General features: G+C 42.1%; 1 protein-coding gene across 1 annotated transcript; it reads right to left on the bottom strand.

The window, feature by feature from the left end:
* Positions 1 to 3,018: 3,018 nt before the first annotated feature.
* On the bottom strand, positions 3,019 to 16,814 carry LOC125241232 (GATOR complex protein NPRL2-like). Its single transcript, XM_048149599.1, has 9 exons — positions 16,438 to 16,814; positions 15,882 to 15,973; positions 14,279 to 14,435; positions 13,520 to 13,631; positions 12,968 to 13,209; positions 12,294 to 12,404; positions 11,717 to 11,851; positions 11,063 to 11,223; positions 3,019 to 5,521 (listed from the first exon to the last, which is right to left on the bottom strand). Exons 1-9 carry the CDS (start codon positions 16,540 to 16,542, stop codon positions 5,335 to 5,337), a joined length of 1,302 nt encoding a protein of 433 aa, XP_048005556.1. The 5' UTR covers positions 16,543 to 16,814; the 3' UTR covers positions 3,019 to 5,334.
* Between the last annotated feature and the right edge of the window lie 1,662 nt (positions 16,815 to 18,476).

Here is an 18,476-nt window from a genome sequence, read left to right as displayed (position 1 = left end):
AAATTTTGACTTATCGTCAAATAGGTCAAACAACACATGTTCCCACAACTCCTACAAGCCTCAATACACTTTCGATACTTTACCACTAACATAACAACTTATCTCATAAACCAATAAAATGTATAGAATTTTTACAATTACCCAGCTATTTCTGTGATTCACTGTACCAATTTGTTTTAATTATTTGATAAACCTTGTTTCTTAAATAGGTACCATGATAACCGATCGGTATTCATTTATACAGAACCTTTTCTTTAAGTGGCACAGTGTTAAACTGTATACTTACCGGGTAGTACCCAGTAATTAAGGGATAACCTTCTAACCTTCGTGGTACCATAGGTTCTACCTCCATTACATGTGTGTTACTTTTTTCACGATGTATTCCATAGTAAAGTACCACTAGTAATCAATTTTAGGCAAGCCGGTGGAAATCGGCTTGTATGACAATCGTCTTACTTAAATTCAACAACCATCTAAGCCAGTTTGTGAACAAGTAAATAACATGTATTTTTAAATCAGTATTCGATAATTTTCTATTTTAGGACCAGGGGACCGATTTTTGAACCTCGAACGCATGAATTCGCCTTTCGAAAGTCTGTGGAAAACGACGTAATGCTACGACCTTTGAACGGCGTATTCATGCGTTCGAGGTTCAAAAATCGGTCCAGCTAAGAAGCCGGTGGTTAGAAAGGTATCCATTAATTACTGTACAGCCAGTACGTACGTAAATATTTTCAGTATTTAAAGCTACTAAATCCCATCATTTCTAGAAGAGTTTGTCGTGGTTGTTTACTTGAACGAAATACATTTGGATTTTCGATTAAATATTACAACAGGTAATTAGTAGTAATGAATCATTGTTTTCTTCATTCTTATTGTTTATGCTCAATATGCTACCTGACAGCATGACTTTCATTACCTATTGTTTTACACCTTGTTTGTTTGTAAATCCCGAGGATTTTCCTCTCACCGTCACAGTTTAATTCCGAAGGGGAGGGCGTCATTTGGTTTGATAATTATATTTCATCATTACTTTAGATTATTTAGAATATAAAACCCATTGTTTAAATCATACTGCCTATCAGGAAAATAAAAGACTATAACTTAAAATCGGTAAACTTATTAAAATTTTGTCATAATACCACTCAGCAAAGCTGGGCCTGAATAAATGAAATGTTCAATAAAACAAAGTGCGTCACAATCAGTTCCGAATAGAATTGTCACTGCGTAACAAATAAGTAAATATTTAGAGGTTGTATTCCAAATAAGGATTGATTCATCGTTGTACGACGTTTCCAATGAATTGGGGGATTTTTTATGGTCATTCGGTCATATAATTGTCAGTAGTTTGATAAAATTCACGTACCTATATACTCGTATAATGCTGCCTGCACCCGTGGCCTCCATCGACGGCATATCCTATTTTAAAATTTTAATCGAAGAGGAAAGAGTTCTGTATTCGGCTCTGGCTATAATTATGTTTTATAAGTATGCTTCGTCGATTACTCCGATGGTTTGATTTGAGTAATTATTTTTGTTCGAAACGACCTGAACAATGTGGTCGCATATTAATTTAGCTGATCAGTGTTAGGTAATAGGTACACAACTTACATACTCAGAAATTGATACTGATAGTATTCATGAAAATCACCAGTCTTATTAACGTAAGGAACTAAAATTTTACAGGTAAACTAAGTATCTACCTACTACTAACCTTTTCCTTAATAAAATATTAGTAACATAACATAATAAATTAGGTTCGTGTAGAAAAACGTTATAAACACGTCTCGCAACAAGTCTTATCTTTCCTGTAGAGGCCGTACACCTACATTGCCAACCATCGAACATTATAGGCACGTTTTAACTAAGTGCAAGTTCAATATTCAATATAACTTCACTTATTAGTGACCAGCGAAAATCATTCCTAACTATAGGTACACACGTAAAATGTTTACGAGTCATGTGTGTATTTACTATAAAAACAACTATGAATGTTCATTCAACTATTCAATAAATAGCTTCTTAGTATTAACCTTTTAACCGCCGTAGTCAGATATCAAGGCAAACAATATCCAACTCATTTCGCCGAAGTCTGATTATTGATATACGTGGGCATTTTCAAAAATTGGGACCCAAAATTAGTGAAAGTTATTAAGAAAAAATAACAGTCAGTTTTGTGACGACAATTTTAAGTATGAAATTTCAATAAAAATATTGCTTATGTGTTAATTACATAAACTACTTATAAGCAGTAATCTACATTTAGAACATGAAAAAAGTTGGTTTTAGGGCCTACGCTAGCTTACGCGGATTACCCGCAACGGACGCCCGCCTCAAAGAAATTGTATAGACACCGCTAACTGGCGCGGGCGCGTGCGACGGACGTTCATCCGCGAGGCGGGCGGCGGGTGTCCGCTCCGTGCGCACGCGGCGGGCACACGGAGCGGACTTGTTTCTTGAATTCAGTCGAGCGCCGCATCGTGCCGCGGATACACGCGCCGGACAGTACAGTTGAAACAATATAATGATCGACACGGAGCGCGTGATATTAGAAGTGCAAGCTCGACCAGTATTATGGGATATGAGAAATGAATTATATAAAGACAGAGATGCACGTCAAAAGGCGTGGTTAGAGGTTTATGGAGAACCTATTATTCAGGAACACGGAGATCTGTCGACGTTTCTGTTTCTGCCGACGTTTTTTCGCCAAATAATAAATTATTAAAAAATCCATTATCTAACGGACGTCTGTACACACTGCGAACCAAAATTATACTGGTAGCGCTAAGTAAGGCGTGCGCCCGTCGCGGACTCGCTGGCCCGCGGCGGGTGTCCGGAGCGGGACCCGCAAGCGTGCGCACGCGGCGGGCGTCCGCGTAAGCTAGCGTAGGCCCTTAGGCGTGCACCCGTCGCGGGCGCCCGTCGCGGCCTCGCTGGCCCGCGGCGGGTGTCCGGAGCGGGACCCGCGAGCGTGCGCACGCGGCGGACGTCCGCGTAAGCTAGCGTAGGCCCTTAGACAAATTTTATCTTAATAAATGAAAAAGTATAAATGTCTCTGGTGACACGTATCGCGCAACATTTGTCTCTTATTATACATGTGCTTATGATGTACATTCAATCCAGCGATACCAGTTGTAATACCATCAAACAATCACTGTTTGCTTGAACTTTACACTTTTATAAAATAATAAAGAACCATGTTTAGACATAGACATAACCTAAAATTATTTCAAAAGATAAATAAAATAAATTAATATTTTAATTCACTGGAAAATGATTTAAGGTTTAATAAATAGGCAATAGGTATCCTCTGGTTACCAGCTATTAGGAACTTAATGTTACTGTTACAGAGTTATTCATAACAATCATAACTTCAATACTACATGGATACGTCGTATAAGTACGCCTTATATACAGTCGCGTTCAGTTAAATCTACATAGTTCACATACCACCTCAACTATTAGAAGGAGCATACAAGCCAACTCAAAGTCACACCACACATATTGTATTCAATCGCGCGATAAATGATAAATCATCTGGCCGTCTCTATCGCACTTACAAATAGTGCGATAGGGGCGGCCTGATGTTTTATCATTTATCGTGCGACCATGCTTGCCTGCGTGGTATTCCGTAGTGATTTAGTAAAGAAACGCAATCGCTCGATCCACTGTAAACGTTCACAACCCGCACTCGTGTAATTTGGGAATACGTATTTATAAAAATTGAGTTTTAATAAGGTTGAACCGGGGCTGTCATACTATGTAATGGTGTAAGATGCTATCAATAGCGCTGCTCAACTCGTGGTATTTAAGCAGTTAAATTTGTCATGTCTGGTGACCATGCGCTCTTTGTAAACGCTTCATGGTGCCTCGTCCGGGTTCTGTGACACAGTTACACTTACAATAACATCTGAACAGGCTTTTATGAACATAGAGTATTTAAAGTCGTGTTTAGAATTATGTCCGCGTTACGATGTAGATGTAACTGAACTCGGCTGTACTGAAATAAATTAACGTAAGCAGTTCACAGAAATAAAATGAATAACATCAATTAAGAACCCTTTTGAAAAATGCTAAAGTACAAAGAGCCTCCCTTAAAATCTATAATACTTAATCGACGCACGTGAATTATACGACCAATTTTCGCTCTAAATTCGAGACATATCACATCACCATATTATACACAATAACTTAAAAACCCATCCTATATTGTACGTAGTACTCGCATAATATACTATGTAGTATCAATGTGGAGACTAAATTTATATTCTGAAACTGTCCTATTGGGCGAATTAATTACATCTAATTATAACTACACATACACTATTGTCGAACCGCATTACTAGGTTCAGTAATGCCATCTCATTTACACACTATTAATAAAAAATATAGTAAAAGCCCTAATTCACTGAAATAATGTACATACCTACACACCAAAATGGTATAATGCTTTCCGTCTGTCTATTACGTAACCAATTTTTTTTTTATAGTAATTTCCATCGAGGCGGTTTATTCAATACTAGTCGAAGAGGACAAATTTTTCATTCAAAAATATCTAATAAGGCTATTATTTTTTTTTAAAGAAGATCCTATCTAAGCGCCATTCCAGCAAAGATGTTGGCATTGGGAATGTACTGCAACATGAAATGAAATAGTGACCAGCACTATATAGAAAATACATTTCGTAGTGTAGTCATAGTCACGTGTTAATAATCACCTCCAGATGGCTCTTATTCCTGACTGGCAAGTAGCGTGCCATGCTGTGGCCTCCCTCATAGAATAATAAGATTACCCTATAATACTTCTTAATGAGATATAATTGTTTGAAAAGTTCAATTAAACATGTTTTATAATGCAATAACAAAAAAAAACTTAAATAAAATTCCATTTCCTTCAAGGAACACTAAAAGCAGTAGCAAGCTTGCTGCCTTGATCTTCGTTTAGAACCGATTATAAAACGGAATCTAACAATAATAAAAAAGAAACCTTAACCGAAAATTAAAGCTAACAGATTATCAAACTATCCGATGGATAATGTAAAAAAAAAATTAAAAAAAAATATTGCATGCAAGTTCACGGACCGTCTAGATGGGCCCTAAATCATACTGCAAAATATATATTTTTTGCAGTATCGCACAGCTTCAACAGTAGGTGTTGTCTTGATAAGTAGTTTATCTCCAAATGACAACGACGTTGGTAGAGTGGGCAGGTCAAAGCGCCAGGCATAGTTTAAACATGTTCAAACGCCGTCTAAATCGGCCCTAAATTATACTACGAAATAAATTGACCGTACCGCACAGCTTAAGCGGAAGGTCTCTTGCCTCGATAAGTAGTCTATCTCCAAATGACGGCGACGTTGGGGTCGTCCTCGATGATTTGGTCGAGAGTGGGCAGGTCGATGCGCGCGAGACAGCAGATCTCGTCGGCGCAGTGCCGGCCGGTGAACAGGCGGCGGATGCCGAGTGCCTCACCGCGCGGGAACCCCACGCCGCGGCTTGGTGTTCGGATGTACACTGGGAACCTGCGGGTTCAACAAACGTTATAACATAACATAACTGAAGATATCGAACAAGTGAGCTTCATTTGTTTGACGTTTTCAGAATAAAGGACCGTATGTTGTTAATAATGACGCCAACTGTACGCCATATTATTTTTTAGTTTCTATTTCCTTGTTACTCCTGGTCAAACCAGAGTTATTCGTGTTTTTATTTAAAAAGTGGCTTATAACGTTTTGGAATTATGAAATTTTTCAATTTCAATTTTCACCGTCAATTCTTTCTTCCCTTTTAATTTACGCTCGTTCTTCTTGAATAATGAGATATATTATGCCTCGCTAGCGATCATTATTCGTCTTTCGGGGTTCTCACGATAGAAATGAACGAGCGGTGCTTTATGATTCTACCCACTTTTTGTAAGAAAGTTCCATGCTGCAAAAATCGTTACCGTTAATCAGTTTTCTTTTTAAACTATTCGCATTTCCGAGACTAAAGTAGGAAGTGTTATCCGCGTATTAAAAGTTTCGCGCGAGAATATAAGCGGTAACGTAGGTAAGTTGCTCCGCCGGGGACCACGTGCTCCGGGGACCACGTGCTTCGCGACCGCGGGCTGCGCGACCTGCGGGCTGCGGCGGCGGCGGCGGCGGAGGGCGCGGTGGAGGAATACCGCGCTCCAAGGAGGTTTGAATTTCTCCGACGAATGGGTGAGCAGATTCATATTATTTTAGAAAGAACATGTTCGGTTTCCGATTCGGTGCGGAGGCCCCAAACCACGTGTCGGCGCCGGAACTTACTGTAGCGCTGCGATAGCGCCACTGACCGCGGCAGTGTTGTCCGCCGCGTCGGCGCCGCCGAAGTTGCGTAGAAGTTGCCTCCTCGTTAACGATGGCCATCTCTGCGGTGCCGCCGAACAACGTTGTGGCCGCCACATAGGCGTCGCGTGCGACGCTGTAAGTATGTCTGCTGCTGCCCCGACGCGAGCGCCGCGCCGTTAGTGATCTGTCGTCAATATGCAGGCTACCAGCGCGGCCACCTTCTGCCCCCGCCACAACGCCGCGAGCCTGCTGAAGCTGTCCACCAATATCGCTGGCCGCCACGCTTATGCTGGCGCCTCGATGGTGATGCAGAGCGTTCGTCTGCCGTGACAACGCCGCGATCCTGCTGAAGCTGTCCACCAGTATCGCTGGCCGCCACGCTTATGCTGGCGCCTCGATGGTGATGCAGAGCGTGCGTCTGCCTTGACAACGCCGAGAGCCTGCTGAAGCTGTCCACCAATATCGCTGGCCGCCACGCTTATGCTGGCGCCTCGATGGTGATGCAGAGCGTTCGTCTGCCATGACAACGCCGCGATCCTGCTGAAGCTGTCCACCAGTATCGCTGGCCGCCACGCTTATGCTGGCGCCTCGATGGTGATGCAGAGCGTGCGTCTGCCTTGACAACGCCGCGAGCCTGCTGAAGCTGTCCACCAATATCGCTGGCCGCCACGCTTATGCTGGCGCCTCGATGGTGATGCAGAGCGTTCGTCTGCCGTGACAACGCCGCGATCCTGCTGACTGTCCACCAGTATCGCTGGCCGCCACGGTTATGCTGGCGCCTCGATGGTAATGCAGAGCGTGCGTCAGCCCTGACAACGCCGCGATCCTGCTGTAGCTGTCCACCAGTATCGCTGGCCGCCACGCTTATGCTGGCGCCTCGATGGTGATGCAGCGAGCTCATCTGCCGTGACAACGCCGCGATCCTGCTGAAGCTGTCCACCAGTATCGCTGGCCGCCACGCTTATGCTGGCGCCTCGATGGTGATGCAGCGCGCTCACCTGCCGTGAAAACGCCGCGACCCTGCTGAAGCTGTCCACCAGTATCGCTGGCCGCCACGCTTATGCTGGCGCCTCGATGGTGATGCAGAGCGTTCGTCTGCCGTGACAAGCCTCAGTGGTGATGCGGAGCGTAATACTGTTAACCGCTGCACAGGCGTCGCAATCCTTCTGCTGCGTCTGCCGTGACATCGCCGCAAGCTACTTGAAGTTTTCCACCGGTGTCGTCGGCCGACACGCTGATGCTGGCGCCTTGATGTCGCCTCGATCGCACGAGGTAAGATTGCAGACGCGGCGACCTTCATCGCGCCACCGAGCGCAATACTGCGGCTGCCGCGAAGGCGTCGCTAATTTTCCTGCCGCGTCTGCCGTGACGACGCCGCGAACTCTGTTGATGCTGTTCACCGATGTAGCTGACTGTCATGCTGGCGCCGGTGCCTCCCGCGCTGACGGCGGCGACCTCGAGAGGGCCACCGAGCACGATACTGCGTGACGCGACAGGGGCATCGAAGACGCCTTTCGAGCTGACGACGGCCGTCTCAATCTCACCGCCGAACGTAACATCGTCTGCTGCAGTGACAAGCTGGTAAGATTGCTGATGTGGTCCCTTGGTACTGCTAGCCGCCACGCTGATAACGCCCGTCGCGCCTAAGATGTCACGCTCACCGCGAGCACTGTCTTCCCCTACAATGGTGCCACGACCATATCCGGGCTCCGTCTGCTACGGTATCGTTGCAGACTCTGTTGCTGACCAGGCTGATACTGCCCTCCAATGTGACGCCGGGCGCCGCTATCAGCTGACATCCCGTACACTATGGTATCCACTCTTCTCTTTCCAGTTCCCGTGAATTTACACTCTATTTTGACCAATGACTCCTCCGTCGCCGAAGTGAGAACAGATAAATTCTAAAGATGCTACGTCCTAACGTGGCTTGGCCACCCATAGTTGAACGAGGTAAGACGTCAATAACCGGACGAGGAGCCGCACTGCTGCGAGGGTGTCCTGACGATGTTCGCGAGCTATCTAATCGGAGAGGCGCCTCGCGAGACGACCCTGTGATTCCTGTACGTCGCTCATTGTGTAGGTCAAAGACATCGTAAAGGTTTGCGGAATTAAAAAAAAAAAAAAACTCTTTCAGAATGTCCAGATCTGAATTCGAGCCAGCGTGCTGCATCCTGAGCGTGCGTCTGTTTACCGGGCGGACACCAAAACCGATCGGTAATCTGGCCGCGGGGGTTCCAAGTACACGACGATTTCCCGGAGGCTTGTGGCGCCCCCTGTCCATTCGAGAGATTAACTTATTCGCCGAGCCTCTAATAAACAAATTGGGAAAAATAAACCCGCTTCGCCTTAGTGAACTTGAGATTCCAGCTCAAAGCGAAAGGGGCCAGGAACTCAGGAGGACTTCAGTAGTTATCATCTGGCTCGACTATACTGAATTAATATAGAGCTTGATTCGATCGTAGAACCTGATTTCATCAATTTCACAACTTTCGTAGTCTACAGAGGGAGGTTGGTTTCCAGCATTACCTCGTACAGCTGCCGATAGCTGTAGGCCAATCGCTCCTGTTTTGCTTGCATTTGCAGCCCGATAAGACCTTAAATAATCGGAATATTGTACAAAGTAAAGCTCTTCCGATGGAAAATAATCTTCAACAGGCGGTGGCGCTGGCGACTGAAGTGACATGCAGCCGGATTAAGGTTCGCATAGCACTATATGCTATGCACAGTTCGGTTGTATGTTATGTTATGCTGTACGATGGCAGGACTACATCTCTTCGGTTACGAGTAACTACGACAGTAACCATGCTGACTCCAACAGACTGTCGTACGAGGTCAGTATGCACCCCCTGGGAGCCAAGTAAGTGACCTTCGGTGACCTCGCCTTCTTCTGCTTCGCCCGTCATCGTACCTCTTCGTCTGCGAGAGCCCTGCATTACGCCGTACAACGGTACGTATTAAGCCTCCGCCACACATAAAGCGCATTCCGCTTCGCTAACGCTACGCTATCAGCGCGCTGAATGCGCGCGCATTCCGCTCGCGTCCCGCGCGCGTTGCGCTCGCAATCCGCGCTCGTTAGTTCCCGCTAGTGCCCACTGGGCGCAACGCCAGCGTTTGTGCGGTGCACCGCCATTATTGCGCTCCGCCTACGCTCTCAAAGCGCGCATGTGTGGCGGTGTTTTAATTCACCCCTTGACCTGCTACCACGACGTGTTCAGCAACCACCAGCGATGCGACACGGACGTCACCTCTCAGTCTACACTGTCGACCTTCATTGCACGAAGTAGAAATCCGTCGCATCGGGTTTTGGATTAGGTAATGGATTACCCTAAGAGTCAATGACTGACTTGAAGAAATCGACTGATACCTCCGTCCAGTGTAGTAGCAATCGACAGCGCTCGTACTTTTCATCTTCTAGGCTAGTTTTACCGAGCGATCAGTATCCTCAAATGCCCTCACTAAAAAGAGTTCAGAGTTCAGGAGTCTCGCTTGTAACCGCGCTCGCTTGACGCGAAATAGTCTGATCGAAAATACCAGTATCGTAACAAATAGCCCTCGGGCGCGTGAGTGATGACCTTTTTCTGTGTTTGATATGGACGTAAGACGTTGGACTTTAAATAGTCATATCAAAGCTAATATTGATTTAGATAATTTTTACGAAGGGTTGACAAAAGCAGTATCAATTACGTTACCCTGCTACAGTACAGATAGTTACACTACTTTTACAGTTAATTTCCACACTTTGTGTCTGAAATTGGGTTTATAATAACCTGATAAAATAACGTGTCTGTTAATAATAAAAGTGTATCTAAGGTCTTTGTATCTTGTTCAAGTCAGCCTCGCCTACAATGTATAATAATGTCATTTCTCTAACTATTCGCTGACTAAAGCTAAACGTCATCACGAAAATCTCTTTAGGCGTTTCTGGCACCGAGATATTCGCGGATCGAAGGCGATTTCGACTGATACATCTGTCAAATCGGTTCAACAACCGATTCACTTATTCTTCTATGCTATGCCAATAGGGCTACCAAAGGCTTGCGCGCCAGCTGACTCGCCACCAGGAGATAATAAACAGGTCTCTATATAAGACCTCGGATATACAAACGGCACAAATAATATAAAAATTTTACCTTCCAATAAAATTGTTATTATTTTGCCTGGTATATCCGAGGTCTGAGTGATGCCTTCCTGGTAGGCTTAATATACCGTCGGCACTTCTCCTCAACAATGAGGGTGGCTGGTGGCGGGCCGGGGCGCGTAGGAGCCTTATGTTGCAGGTGGGGAAAACGGGACTACCAACATCGCGGCGGTGTGACGCCGGAGCGACTTACAACGAACGATGGCGACCTCGGATATACCAGGCAAAATAATAACAATTTTATTGGAAGGTAAAATTTTTATATTATTGTCTATAAATAAGACTGTACAAGTAGTATTTTGATACAACTGTTGAAGTGCATTTACGGCAAAATTTCAACTTTGTCCCTCCTATTCAGTGTGAATGAGCAAGTATGTCAATACTCATGCTATTTATGAAAGTATATTGACATATTGTGATATTTACTTGTTACAAGATTAATTTAGTAGTTTTTGAGTTTTAACGGACCATAATAAAACCCGACTGCAGCGCTACCTGCCGCTTGACTGTAGCACACGGCGCGCAGCAGCGTCGTGGCCCGCTGCAGCGCACACAGCATTTCCAGCACGTCGTACATCGTTACACACTACTCTATTATAATCCACTATCGCTACCTCTTCAGGCACTTGATGAGGCCGTGCAGCTGCGCGTACAGCACGAGGCGGCGCACGTCGAAGGAGGCGCGCGCGCCGGCCGCGTGCCGCTCGCACACGGCGCGCAGTGTCGTGCCCTGCTGCAGCGCGCACAACATCTCCAGCACGTCGGATATCGTCGGCTGTAAACATCATACTTATTCAATAATCCTCAGTAAAGTCATTTTACTTTTTCAATGAGCATATACTCGTAGCATGGGAGGAAGGAAACCGGACACGCTGTGCGATTTTTATTGAATGCGTCGGTCGCAAGTTCTTGAATCCACACACTTTTAGATGGACGCTCCTAAACGCAGCCTGGCTTTGGCCGATAGTCCTCTATCACATGTTTATCATGCAAATATGATCATAGGTATGCCTCCCTTTTTCTCCAACGTGAAGAAAAAGGACGGCATGTTACCTATGATAAACATATGATAGTGGACTATCGGCCTTTGTCGCGCCACTACAGAAGAGCGATAAGGATAGCTGGCCACGAAACGCTTACGAAGCGTAAGCGATTGTGACGCTGGCTGGATCTACTGTAGTGCATAATTTAATATTCCTTAACACGTTATCACACGATTTCATATTGCATTTAACCAACCTTAGTAGACAGGTAGATATAATACGCACCTTTTCCTTGCTATCCAATCCTTTGGTGATGAAAGCCAGACATGACTTCTGCAATTCCTTATCGCTAAACAGGCGGCTGAGGTTCGGAGTAGCTCGGTACATGTTCGTAAATTTAATCACTGGTATCAATGTCACCTGTAAAGTGAATTGTTTTGTAAACATACTTAAAGACTATAGCTACGGATAAATTACTTAAATTTAAGTTACTACAATGGCCAGATATCCAAGCCGCTACAACGCGTATCGCTATATAGAACTCATTTCGTTTAAATCGTCATACATCATCCATCAGCATAGGTTTTTTGTCTATTGTCGATGGCCCTATTGACTAATCGTACGAACTCATCATCATCAACCAACAGCGTTGTACTCGTAGCGTTTCACCAAAGTGCATCAAAATGGAATGTTCATTTGAAATTATATATGCATTGCCCATGTTGCTTTGGATCGCATGGTTACTCAATAATCATCTGCTATCTTGTTAACGGGTGTAATTTTACTTGATTCCCGTCAATTGAAAGAATAAGCTCAAAATATTTGTAGTAGGTACGCGACTACGCAACTATAATAAACTTACCACTCCGTAATAGACAAGGTTTTGAATACAAGACTTGACCAAAGTCTTCTCCACGTTGGTGTCTGCCGCGATCTTCGACACGTGATTGTAACCGGTAATGTACGGTAAAATCTGTAAAGGAATACAGACTTATGAGTTGGTATATACGTAGAAAACGGTTGTTTATTCTCATATACCATGAAATATATTGTTTTTAAATTGGTATCCATATACCATTCGACGAAATTTGCTGCATACCTCGCAGCAAATTTCGTCGAATCGTTAGAGCCGATTACTTGCTACATTCGGAGCGACTCAAGGATACTGTGGGATGTCTATGCCTGAGGAGTGTAAACCATCATATTTTTTGTTATTATGTCGTATATTTTCTAGACTACAGAAGATCGTAATCGGGCTTCGCTTGGGCTCGCCGGCAGCAGTTCTGCATAGCTGAGAACTTTTTTTACCTAAAGTTGCATGCACTCTTCTCTGCTAGTGCTAGTCGCTTACGGCATGCAATTCTTCTAATACTTTAATGACGCTAAGAAAGCGAAGTTGTGTCTGACAACTCTTTATGACTTGGTTAACGAATTGGTAGTATTTTCTCGAGCTTTACGGATTTGATTAAAATAGCTGCGATACAAGGCAAAAGCATGTGGTAAGCGACTTTCTCGTGGAATGTCCTTTCCACCAACCTGTCTTGTAGTGAGATCCCAGTCGTCATTAACGTCGACGTCAACGGGCAGGTCGCTGTCGATGTGCTCCTGCGCGCGGCGCGCGGGCGAGCCTCGCGCGGTCACGCGCGGCGCGCGGCGGCCCGGCGCGCCCGGCCGCGGCTGCCCCACGCTCGCCAGCAGCACCGGCACGTCGTGGTCGTGCACCGGCGCCGGGTCCGCGCGCACCTCCACCACCTTCAGGTGCATTACCGTGTCGCCTTCTATAATATAAAAACACCTTTCTATGAAAAACAGCATGACGCCGTTGAGACGTCTTACAAGCTCCCAAATTCGAGAGTGACTTCCAGGCTATCATATACTCTGCCACACACGACAAGCGGCGTGGGAAGTAGGCAGAGTCAAAGGGCGGGGAACAACCTAGTGCGATAATCGCGCGAGTGGACAGTGTGAGGCCGGAGAGGGTAACATCGCGGCAGCGCGAGTGGCATAGTGTGGCAGAGGTATTAAAAAGTAAGGCAAAAATAACCCACAATATCAATGTTACGTTTTTGAATAAGTATATATACGTACCGACAAGCGTAGACTTTCGGTGCGTGTTGAGATCGTGCAGCAGGTGCGCCAGCAGCGTGGGCAGCCGCGAGGCGCCGCTCGACACGAAACGCGTCTCTTCCTCCATTATAGTCTAATAAAAAAAAATCTAATATTATAGGAACAATCTTACACATATTGAGTATGGAGCCCCATGATAAGCTAAAGAAGGCTTTGTTACCTATACATATAAAACAAAGTTCATGAAACCGGACTTCTTTTCTGGACATCATGATGAACGAGTTTGGCACATGTGACGGGTTTTATGAGCTATGTAAAACAATATAATACCTACACTGAGAAAAAATTGCATTGTGAATTTAACAACCAAAGAGCACGCCTACGTTAACTATTTTAACCAAAAATCTTATTGAACGAACATGAAAACTGGTTGTTTTTTCTCTCAGTGTATGTTTGTCTGTGTGGTCCAGTGAGAAATCTGACTTTAATTATTTATATCAAGTACAGACTCATAACCTAAACCTAAGCTCATATACAGAGTAACTGGTACTATTTTTTTTTAAGTGGACTGAGAAGTTTAAGTATTTATCTGTAAGGGGCTTGAATATTTGCTTTTAATTTCAAGTCCTTGCGTTCTCGAGAAAAAGGTCTTGAGAGACAGACAGAAAGGGGTAACAAAATGATCCCTATAGGTTTATTTTTTTTTACTTTTGAGACAAGTCAAACCTTAAGAACGATTTCCCAATACAAATAGCAAGTAAATATACTAAATATCCTCACCAAATGCTCTCCAAGTTTCTTGACAACGGGTTCATACTGCACAGTCTTCGACCAGCTGTCGCACACGAAGCACAGGTTGAAGAGGTAAGCGTTCCGCTCGTACCGCGAGCTGTCTATCCGGATGGGGTAGCCCACTATTTTGTGACCCAGCGCATTTCTACAATCAATACCAAGTTATTTATCTAGTTGTATTGCTACGAACTGGTCGCTTATTAACATAATATTTTTGGATTCACTTTTAGATTAGTTGAGACTTGGTCATTTTGCTGTGAGTTTGATCTATTGACAACAGGTACAGGGAATTAGTACAGGGGACTCGTACAGGGTGTTAGTAACAATTCCAATAATAACAAGTGGTATGTCAGTATCTGTATATGCTTAAGTTTATGCAAATTTATTATTCCATAAGCAAAATTATTTTGGAATCAACAGATGTCTGATATTAAATACTCATATTGTAGTGTAATAATAAATAATCAATAATTTATGGGTTGGGCCCAATATAAGATACAGATAAAACAGCATGAGGAAACCTAATTAAATTAATGCTAAAGTCGTAACAAATGAACATATTTAATTGAACAGTTTCACACAAACTTGTAGGCGCCATGGGTTATGCAACCCGACAAAGACATTAACAAAGCAAAAAAAAGTGTGTCTAAATATTGCAAGGCTTTTATTAAAATAGTTCGCTAGTTGGTGCTTTACGGGTAAATCATATAGACTTAAAAGCAAAAAAGTCACATAAGGTTGTGGTGAGTTAAGAATTACGAAAAATCTATATGAAACCCTTTATAAGGCAGTATCTTAATCAATACTGTCAGTTAGCATTGCACATACTATTTTTCATTTAACCTTACACCACTCCAGGATGGACTACTGTTAAATGTTTATTGCACTAATAAGTTACTAAATACTGATAAAATTCGCTCTTGCCATCAAAATAAGTCTAGAAAGTCATTTGGTTCTAGAACTTCCAGATTACACTGCTGTGTGAAACTTATACTAACTAGTATTTGAAAAAGTTGAAAATTCTGCTTATGCAATCATAAGACCCCAAATAAGGTTAAATAATTATTAGTCAGTACCAATACTTATATTTAAAATTCACAGGGTCTATTCTATAGTTTTTTTCTTTCTTACAGTAAGATAGGATAGATGTCACATTTTCACCCAACAAATACAATTTTGGACATTTATATGCAAACCAATTCTGGTGTTTTAGATGTTCATGAGTGGTGGTGATTGCTTACCATCAGGTAATCTCTCTGCTTGTTCGCTTCTTATCTCGTGAAAAAATCTTGTATACTCTTAATATACACAGTTAACCTACTTATGATTTTAGGAATATTTACATGTAGTAAAATTTTGCTTAAATAAACTTTGTTTTGCATTAAAAAATATTTTACATACATTTCATACATTTTTTACAAAGTATCAATTACAAGTAGATGTTCAACACATATATGGTCCATTTACAATATTTTACCAAAACTTTACCATTCATTTGTTTGTGAAGAGCTTGCTTTGGTCTTTAAATCATGAATTTATAATTGCATATCAGTTAAAATAGCAGACCTCTAAAAAATTAAATATTACTTACATTGTCATTGTGCATCTCTGTATCTGAGGCTTGGGAATGATGTAGGCACTTATTGAATCAAATACTTCCTTTGATATATAATCTTCCGGGAACTGAAATTACAATACAAGAATTATTCCAATGGTAAGTAATACTTAGCTAATTAGAATTCAATAATACTTTGAACATAAAAGAATTAGTTTAAATTAAGTACTACTTAAAGTGACTTTTTTTATATGGCTTTCACTCCTCAGTCTTTTTTCCGAGGTGGATTTTGCCAATGATGACGTTTCTCAACATACAACGCATGTAAAGAATGTTCGGTGAACTGAGGATTTTGGGAAGGATTGAAGGATTGGGGACCTGACATGGACATGAAAGAATTGTTATTTAGACGTCACAGACAAAACAACACTTAATTATGATTCAAGTGACTTACTTAAATATACATTTTAAATGCATTGTCATTGAAGGCAAACATTAAAATTATAATTGTGAGATACATAGTAATGACCCACTGTGTGTCTTACGATATATGTAGGGATTACTAGACTGAAGTACTTAATCTTAAACTAACCTGACAAGCAATTTTTGGGCCAGCTATGGGATGAAACTCGCCCAAAAAGATACATCGTATGGGGCCTTCGCGCCCGCAGCCTTCATAATACCGAGTTTCCATCATTTTCGTACAGTTAATTGTAGCAGGGACTTTTACAAAACAAGTACATTCAAATTTGCCATTTGTTGATCAAGATGCTTAACAGTGAATATTTGTAATGCGATTACAGCTTTTTTTGTATTTTTTGCTTAAATTAATGTGTATCACTGAGAACCAAATGTCCATTTATGAGAATATAACCGTCTTTAGCTTGTTTCGAGAATAAGGCACGTTGGTCGTAACACGATTCCTAGAAATTCATTTCCGTACCGTGCTTATTCTAACAAAAATATCTATATCACCGAGAACCTACGATTAACACAACTGTCACAATCACGAAGTGTCACATGTGGCAAATGTCAAGTAGGGTAGGAATGTCATCGTTCTTCTAGTGGTCGGGATATGTTCAAAAACAAATGACATGAATCATAAATCTAATAATGGCTTAATTTTATAGAACAAAATTCACAAAATCTACTCGTTACCATTACCACATTACTATAGTCTAACCAAAACCAGTAGAAATTAAAAAGTGGCAACATTATAGTGTCCTCCCCATGTCCTCCTTTTCAAATTTTAATTTGTGTGAGAAATCGGGACGACGCTACGATCTCTTTTTTTTTCAAGCTGTACCAGTAGGTATGCGTCCAGACAGATGAGAGTTAGTTCAATCAAAGAAAAAATATTATAAATATAATAATGCATGAAATCTAATACATGAATAATAGACTCCTGCATGTTTGGACGAACCTTTCGAAAACGACCTATTCCTTTGTAACTATTTTGGAACAAGTAGTCCAACTAGACAAGTGCTGTCAAAAATATAAGATAGCAGTTTAAATTTTTCGCTTTTTGTAAGGTAGAAGAATAAAACCACCGAAAAATGCTACGAGTACTGCGATAGCGACACGACTACAGATTGTATTTTAAGGTATGTTGGATATTAGAATATTATTGAATAATATAAAAACGAACGGTTATTTTCAGTTAAAATTAATATCTCACTTTCTTCAACATCAACATCACTTTTATAGCAACATATCACACGAAAACACGTTTCTAGAGTATAGCAGAACTTAGTACTTTTTAATTTACTGTTGGTTTTTCTATGTTAATTTTTAATGAATAACTTTCTGACCACTGCCAGGGAAACCTGGGCTGGCCCAGAAAAGTTTTCGAGATAATCGAACATTTATTTCATATTTAATAGGTAGCGCGTAAATACTTAATTTAATTTCAAATCTTTGTTTATAAAGATTTAAATTACCCGTGTTGTATAATTTTATTCGACAAACTATTTTGAGATTTTCTCCGTGAATATAGGTACTTCGTTAAGACATTTTGTGCACTGTAAGTATTTTAAGTAGTATCGTTTTTTCAACACGCTTTCTCGTAACATGGAGCTGATTGTAGTACTTACTCCTTGCGCGCGGCGCGGGGCGCCTATCTGGGCTGCAGCAGTGGCGCGCAGGTAACAGATTTTGGACTTTTACTACTAAGTAGTATATGTCATTTTCGTCTTATTTCCTTGCAAATTTATTGAAAAACGCCGTATGAAACTCGTGTGTATTGCTAATTATACGATGTGTATAATGAAGCAAAATAAGCTCGCTTTCAACTCACGCGCACATATCATATGATCAATTAGCACACTTATCACAAAGTATTATTTTGAACGTGTGTAAGGGCTTTTTTGATCATTTTTCTTTTTGTTTGTTTAAATAATGCCCAACAAGTTCGGTCTTTTTTGGTGAATAAAAGATAATGTACCATCACGTGAACACATCACGCTCAGCGTACCTAGCGTCTGTGTCTAGCCCTGTGGTTCTCATTTACATGACCTTAGGAGACCCAGGAGCAGCTGTTATTTACTTTACTTCCCGCTTTTTCATATATCTCCTCTATTACGTACAATGTACAATGAAGTACAATCCATGGTCTCCTCTTTACAATCAATG

The sequence above is a fragment of the Leguminivora glycinivorella genome, chromosome Z, assembly GCF_023078275.1.
Source record: "Leguminivora glycinivorella isolate SPB_JAAS2020 chromosome Z, LegGlyc_1.1, whole genome shotgun sequence".
NCBI classification, from domain to species: domain Eukaryota; kingdom Metazoa; phylum Arthropoda; class Insecta; order Lepidoptera; family Tortricidae; genus Leguminivora; species Leguminivora glycinivorella.
This window is presented reverse-complemented; position numbering and strand designations above follow the sequence as displayed.

Bases quoted from the DNA above. Each gene is read 5' to 3' on its own strand.
- LOC125241232 (XM_048149599.1), bottom strand. From the start codon at position 16,542: ATGATGGAAACTCGGTATTATGAAGGCTGCGGGCGCGAAGGCCCCATA. The intron at 12,405-12,967 runs GTTGGTGGAAAG...ATTCCTTTACAG, and splicing joins GGGATCTCACTACAAGACAG to ATTTTACCGTACATTACCGG. The intron at 11,224-11,716 runs GTGCGTATTATA...TGATGTTTACAG, and splicing joins GATTGGATAGCAAGGAAAAG to CCGACGATATCCGACGTGCT.